Genomic DNA, 7,254 nt, shown 5'->3' with positions numbered 1-7,254 from the left:
TTTTGTAACATTATCCTCTGTTACTCTGACACTGTTGTAATGTTACCCCATATAGCTGTCACTCTGATACTTTGTTGTAATGTTACCCTATATAATTGTCACTCTGATACTTTTGTTACAGTGCCCTATATGAATGTTACACTGATACTGTTGTAATACTACCCTATATAAACATCACTCTAATATTGTTGTAACTCCTTTTTCTCTTGCTTTTATGCTAGGACCCTCATGATGCTGCTGGCTACTACCAACTTGCATTGGCTGCAGCAGTGGAACAAAGAAATGTACCGGCTATGCTGGCAATTAGCGACATACTGCTAGTCATCTACAGGGACTACTTTGAGAATGAAGAAATGGGATTGTATTTTGCTCAGTGTGTAGAATCGTGCAACAAAGAACTTCTTGTTGAACTAACATCATTTTGACAGTGACTGCATAAGCTTTTCCTTGCTGCCATAGCAGAGGTGTGCACCATTTAAACACAGTGTGTTTGACAACTATTCTACCTTCATCATAAGAAGTAGTGGTGATGGTTTCCATGGGCCGAACTCAAAACAGAAGATAGAATATGGTGGAAATCAGTAGATCCTTGTATTATGTTACACCTAGCCACAAGGAACACTCATGCACTCCCTGTAGTGCATTGGGAAATAAGCAGTCATTTCTCATTGTGTGCCTTAGATTTACTGCTAAAATAGTACATCAGTACTTCAAGCTGCAGGACCGTTAATGCTTTTTTTGATTGTTGGAGAGATGTTATTTGTGTGTGTATGTACAGCCACTTGTGCACTAATAATTAATGGAAAATATTCTATGCGTTTATAATTTGTTATCTGCAGACATGTGCCTACTCAAATCTGTCTGTTCCATGTACTACAAATTTTCAGAAATTTGTTTTTTTATTGTAGTTGTACTCACCATCCAGACAGAGTAACATAATTCAAAAATTCTCCTGTGCCTGCTGTTTTTTAACTGTGCTCATTCTGAACTGCTGCAAAACTTCCAAATTGCTGGGAAAATATCATTCCCATACACATTTGTTAAATAGCTACCCACTGCAAAAGCCTATATTTTTAATATTGTGACATGCTCTTTTTCGTTTGTGAAATGCTGCTGTATAACTACATAAAAAATATTGCAGCAAAATGAAAAACATTTGCAAATGTAATAAATTCCACATTACGTAACTTGTGCAATTCCAGGACAGGGTTTCTTTGATAACACTTCTTGTCAGTGTTGGTTCTCAAGGTCTAAAGGTTAGCCTATCTATACAACCCTTCAATGGGGACAGAACCTTGTTTTCACTGCTTGCCAAGTGTTATTTTATATATGTTTCCACAGAAGGAATAGCTGGACACATGCCCAGAAAGTGACTATTTTTAAACAAGCTTCCCATGTTCCTTGTGAGTCTAATACCTGAAACCAGAGCCAGTGTGTGTTTACTGCAACAAATTAGCATTAGAACTGCAATACTTTATTAAAGACAGGTTTTTAACTGGAAATAAATTATGAGGTTGCTTAGAAGGATGTGAGAAAACTGTAGATAGAAATTCTTGTTTTGTAAATCTACTGTATTTCTAGCAAATTCAGTATTTAATTAAACACATTTATGCATTTCAGCATATTGACATGCACTGTTTTATACCAAAAAATATACCGTGATGTCTTCCCAGACACAGTATCAAAGCATATTTAGAAATACATTATCATGCTTAAATAGGGGTTGGCAAAAACAGCTGGGTGTGGATTATCTGCAATCTATTCCACATACGCTGACTTACAACTTTTAGAAATTCTTGTTCTTTCTACAGTTGCATTCCACATCCACATTGTAGCACAGTTCAGAAATTCTCCTCTCTGTACCCACTCCAAGAAGGAGGGGGCAGAAGCTTCTGTCCATGATGAAGACACATCCCTGGTAATACGGATGTGCCAACAACAACTGGACAGATTACTGGTAATACTGTGGCATCTGGGGGTGGAGCTTGCTGACAGTGTGTATAGTTATGTGTGTTACATCAGTAGCTCTGTGCCATTAGGATATACCAAAAAAGTACTGCTGTGCATAACGGGGGAGCATATGTGATAACTCAGGCTGCTCTACTCCACTGCACGTCCCTTTCTCAACCTGCCATTGCTGTGGCCCCATCTCCTGGAGAAAGTTCCAGAAACACTTAAGGAAAATGGTGAATGATGGTCAGCTGGGGATCATGAAAATGTAGGGAGAAAAAACGTTCTCCTGTGCTTGTTTTTTAACTGTGCATCTACCTACCAGTTGTAACATAGCTGCAGTCTGTTTCAAACTAAACACTATGCAAATATGAAGAGGATAAATAACCCTATACAGTAAATTCAGTGAATCAGTAAAGACATAGATGAGATGATAAGAAATGTCAAAGATGTAAGTCTTCAGGGATCTCATAATACTTGGCAGTATAATTATGTATAATCAATGTTGGTAGCATTTTGAATTCCTCAGCAAGAGAGTCAAAAAACGGAGTTTCAAGATACATCTTGGAAACCACGAATACTATCATACCAACAAAGTGGACTAAGCAAGCTGTCTGATTTGACACCATTTGTTGTTTTACATATGTAGGGACCTGATCAATTAGAGGTCTTTGTGTTATAGAAAGAACCATGAATGCTAGCCTTGATACATTTGGTGGCCAATGCAGAAACCATGGCATAGGGTTAGTACAATCCTAATGAGATTTATTTATTTTATTTTACATTTGTTTATTGGGATTGTCCAACTGGGACAATGACCATTTTCAGCAGAGGCCCGGCGAGAAAAGCTCCAGTCTAAGCTTACATACAAATTATCACAACACGTAATAGAAATTATAAACATAATTGACAAAAATATGAATGTTAACACATTTACAGGATAAAAATGTAAAAAAAAAAATATACGCATAGTATGAAATAGGAAAATAATTTAAACACTTGAATATAGACAGATATATGGTTGAGTTTATATATGTGGAGGAAAATAAAATTAGGAAATTAGGCAGGGAGAATCACTTAGGAAAAGTAGTGCATAGTTAGTAATACTTCCGTTGTGAGAGCTGCAACTAGGAATGTGACTACTTATAGAGAAGTAGTGCTGCTAGAAGAGTTATGTTAACAGAGTTAGTATGCACAGCCAAATTGTGCTAGTAATGGTAAGTTAGTAATTAAACTGGAGTGTTACATGTGCAAAGCCAGACATAGCTAACAGCCACACATGCTGCAGGTGACCAAATTGACAACCAGAAGGTCATGGTGAAAGACAAAAGAATAAAACAAGACTGATGAAGCCAGAACATGAATTACTACAACAATTCCTCTCTCATGGACTTGATAGAATTACTTTAATGTGCACCAAATTCTCTCCTAACAGTCTTTTATCTTATCTCATTTTCCTATGGCTCCATCCTGTTTTCTGAGGCCTCTGTTAATGAAACATACTGGTGCTGCTGTAGCGTTGTCGCTTCACAGTCAGATGTTGCCCGTTCAATTCTCAGTTAGAGCGTCTTCTGTGTGGCGACATATGTGAATGGGCGTTCCTTCGTTGAAGGTTGTGCTTTAGGCACGGCAAGCCAGCATGTAAAATTCTACTGCCAATCATTAGCAGACCGGAGTTCCGCTGTGGCGACCCCTAGCCGAAAGACACAAACTAACTCTGATACATCATTTTGCTGGATGGATTCTGCTTTTCCAGGTGAGACTCAGTGTTTCACATTAGCCACCAGTGACATACTGGTTTACATGTGACTGCACCAGTGACTAGGGGAAAATTATGTTTCCATGGTAATGGACACCCTGTAACTCTACCCCATAATCCTGCAGTTTCAATTTCCTTCTTTTCATTTCTCCATCAGGAAAGGTAATGTTAAATCTCACTTTCATGTCCAAAGGTAAGTACAAGGCAAATTGCCCTTGTGGGCCATTTTAAGCCAAGCCAGTTTCCCTTGGTGAGAATCAAACCCTGCACTTCTTGCCTGTGAGGTAAACACCTTAACCATTATGTTAACCCCAACCTCTTAACCATTATGCTTACTGCCCCCCTTGAGAGATGTGATTAGCCCTAGCTTTGTCACTGCCACTCCCTATATCAGTGTTTCCACTACCTGATGGGGATTCATATTCTGGTCTTTTTGGATCATATTTAGGGATTCATTTCTGTATGCCATGGAGCTGATAATAATCCAACTTCTGGCTGAGTATTAATCTACTTCTCACTGCTTTTAAAAGTACTGCCATGCTTTTCTGTCACTTTATTAGCCAACTAATCTCCTTATAATCAACACATTTCCAGCTGCCTTTATCTTAGTCTCAAATAAGCCATTGTTTCACTGTTTCTCTTTCATCTTCAAATAATCATCTTTTAGATGTTGTTACTTGCATTTTGTCCTTCAGGAAAGCCAGCAGCTCATTTTGTAATATCTGCATCATCCTCATAATTTGGTTCAAAGTGTGCTGTGCTTCCATTTTGTATCAAACTCCCATTTGTATAATCATTAACGTGCTCTCTTCTGTATTGTTCTTTGTGTTTTTGCTCACCTGATCAGGTCTTCTAAAATTCTGGGCATTTATTTTAATGTCCCTTAACCTTGTCTGTTTATGAGCGGTAAGAAACTACTCTGTTAAATGAAAAACCCACCCAGAAGCTTCTTGAATGCTAACAGTCTCATCTCTTGCTATAGCCCTAAAACTGGTACTTCTCTATTGTTGGGTATTTTATTAATCTCTATTCCTACAGATGAGATATTAAACCAAGGCCTTATCAACCTAAGTTTGTAGTAGATCAGGTGGATGTAAATGATCCCATGGCACGTATCAAAAAGAATAGGGAATGTTCCCAGGTGCCCAGGCCAAAGTTCCCTTAGTCAGTATGAATACCACTTTGCGTTTCCCCTGAAAGAAGGCCAGTGGCCTAGGAAAAACAGTGAATTATTAATACTTCTACAAAACCCACACTCACTACACTAACAGTTACCAAATCTGTCAATCAATCTAGCACCCATATTGTACCAGCAAACTTTCTTAGACTTTTTCAGGTATCATTTGGCTAAATGCTTCTTTCATAAAATTTACACCCAAAAAAATCAGTGGAGACATTCACTCAAACCCTGGTTCCACACAAAAGCACAGTATTAAATGTCATTCTTTTTCCTCACCCATCCTCCATTTCCAGCCTTCTCCTGCTAAATATCAATCATAGAGCCATATACAATAACATCTAGGACATACATGCTTGTATTGCCACATATTTCCCAGGCACAATCATTGCAGCAGAAACCTAGCTGAAAAAGACATAAATGATATTGAAATTACTCCACCTGGTTTAGATATAATTAAGCTTGACAGGAGAAATAAATGAGGGGGGAGGTGTGTCTGGAGCTGTCATCATCTACAAGAATATGCTAACACATAATCACATATACACAGAAGATACAACAGTTTTAATAATGCAGAACAACTTATATCACATCTCAGAATCAATAACAGGAAATGCTTTGTTTAGCAGCTATATATATATATATATATATATATATATATATATATATTTTTTTTTTATATATATCACATCAGCTACAAACATTACCACTGTGGAAAATATCCTATACTGGATATCCCACCATATACAACATGAAACAATAATAATAGGAGACCTAAATATATACTGGCACCTTATTTATAGCAACACCCCATGTGATTCCATAAACCTCTGCAGCTTTACACAGTTAATTACATCAGGTGCTAGTGTCCACAAAAGTACTGGTAGGCAGTCAGTCTTAGACTGAATTCTTACTAAAAGACCCAGCAAAATTAGTGCAGCAGTTAGCCTTCCAGACAGCCTAAGTGACCATCAACCTACTTACATTCCCAGAAGTTACAATATCCAAGATAAACATATAATTTACAACCACGTTTGCAACTCAAAAAACTTTAACAAACACGCCATCAAATTCTTTAGAGAATAAAACTGAAGCATACTGAAATCTATGCCCTTAGAATCTGCTCTCTCACATTTCAATGACATATTCCTAAACATTTTCAATAACCTCATACAGTGCATACCAAAAAGGTCAAATCCAATCCTGCACCATGGCTAACAAAGGAAACTAAGAAATGAATGCTACAGTGTGACAAAGCTTGGAAAGTGTGGCTCAAAAATAGAACGCAAAATACATTTCAACGTTTCAGACAACTAAGGAATAGGACAAAATATCAAATAAAACATGAGATGCAAACCTATCATAACATCCTCCAAAATAAACATCAAAACAATCCAAATCTCTTCTGGACATCCACAAACAAACTTTTACATTCAGCCCAAACTTCCACCCCACCCCTACATCCAGCAGTACTACTGATTCAATTCCCACACAGTTCCCGGCTATTTTATGTAGATTTTATCATCCCTCACAAACATTAATACGTCCACTATCCTCTCAGTGCCTGCAGCCTCTGCTAAATTATCCAGAGCTGTTTAACTTCAGCCCAGTACCTCCCCCTAATTAAAAACTCCCACATAAGCTAAATTCAACCACCCTAGCTATTGACTACCCCCCCCCCCTCAGACTACTTAAAAATGGCTGCAGATGCAATTGCTTTTCTGGTCTCTGTATTGAAAGATATATATCTTAAAATACTTTATTATACCTTTACACAAAGGTGGCACATCTACAGAGTTTAATAACAACAGCCCCATTGCAATTCTCTCCACTGAATCAAAAATACTTGAAAGTGTATTCATGCTCAGCTTCTACATAATCTAAAAATTCAAATAATCTGCTCTTGGAAACACAACACGGTTTGCAACCCTCCTTAACACCACACCACTGCCTTCCTTAACTTAAACAGCACTATAAACCAGCATAACAACAATGCCAATTTCATGTCAACTGTGTTCCTAGACTTTTCCAAAGCTTTTGACACTGTATCACACCAACATTTACTCAATAAATTCTCTTCTATAGGTTTCTCTGAATCCACCCTTAAATTGTTCCTTAGTTATCTATTTGAAAGGCAACAAGAAGTCAATTGGTAACCGGACCTCTCTTCCTCTATTCCAGTTACCATAGGTGGCCCTCTGGACTGTATACCAAGACCCCCCTTTTTAATATATTTATAAACAAGCTTTTTACTGCCATAGACCAAGCACATATGGTACAGTATACAGATGAGTCAACTTTAATATGTACACCCTTATAACATCCAGATTCCAAGAAATTGCTCAAAATTCTTCCTCTAAAAAGTAAA

At 37.6% G+C, this 7,254-nt stretch overlaps 1 protein-coding gene across 1 annotated transcript in view; it reads left to right on the top strand.

The window, feature by feature from the left end:
* The window catches only part of SH3TC2 (SH3 domain and tetratricopeptide repeats 2), an 819,499-nt gene extending 816,615 nt beyond the window's left edge, over positions 1–2,884 (top strand). Inside the window, exon 18 of the mRNA XM_044069012.1 lies at positions 222–2,884. Within this exon, the coding sequence (XP_043924947.1) occupies positions 222–425 (204 nt within the window). The 3' untranslated portion in view covers positions 426–2,884. The remainder of the gene's footprint in view (positions 1–221) is intronic.
* Positions 2,885–7,254: the final 4,370 nt, after the last annotated feature.

This window comes from Protopterus annectens, chromosome 4.part0, assembly GCF_019279795.1.
Source record: "Protopterus annectens isolate FY-2018-M chromosome 4.part0, PAN1.0, whole genome shotgun sequence".
Classification (NCBI taxonomy): Eukaryota; Metazoa; Chordata; order Ceratodontiformes; family Protopteridae; genus Protopterus; species Protopterus annectens.
The sequence above is the reverse complement of the archived record's forward strand: the minus strand, read 5'-3'. Positions and strand labels throughout refer to the sequence as shown.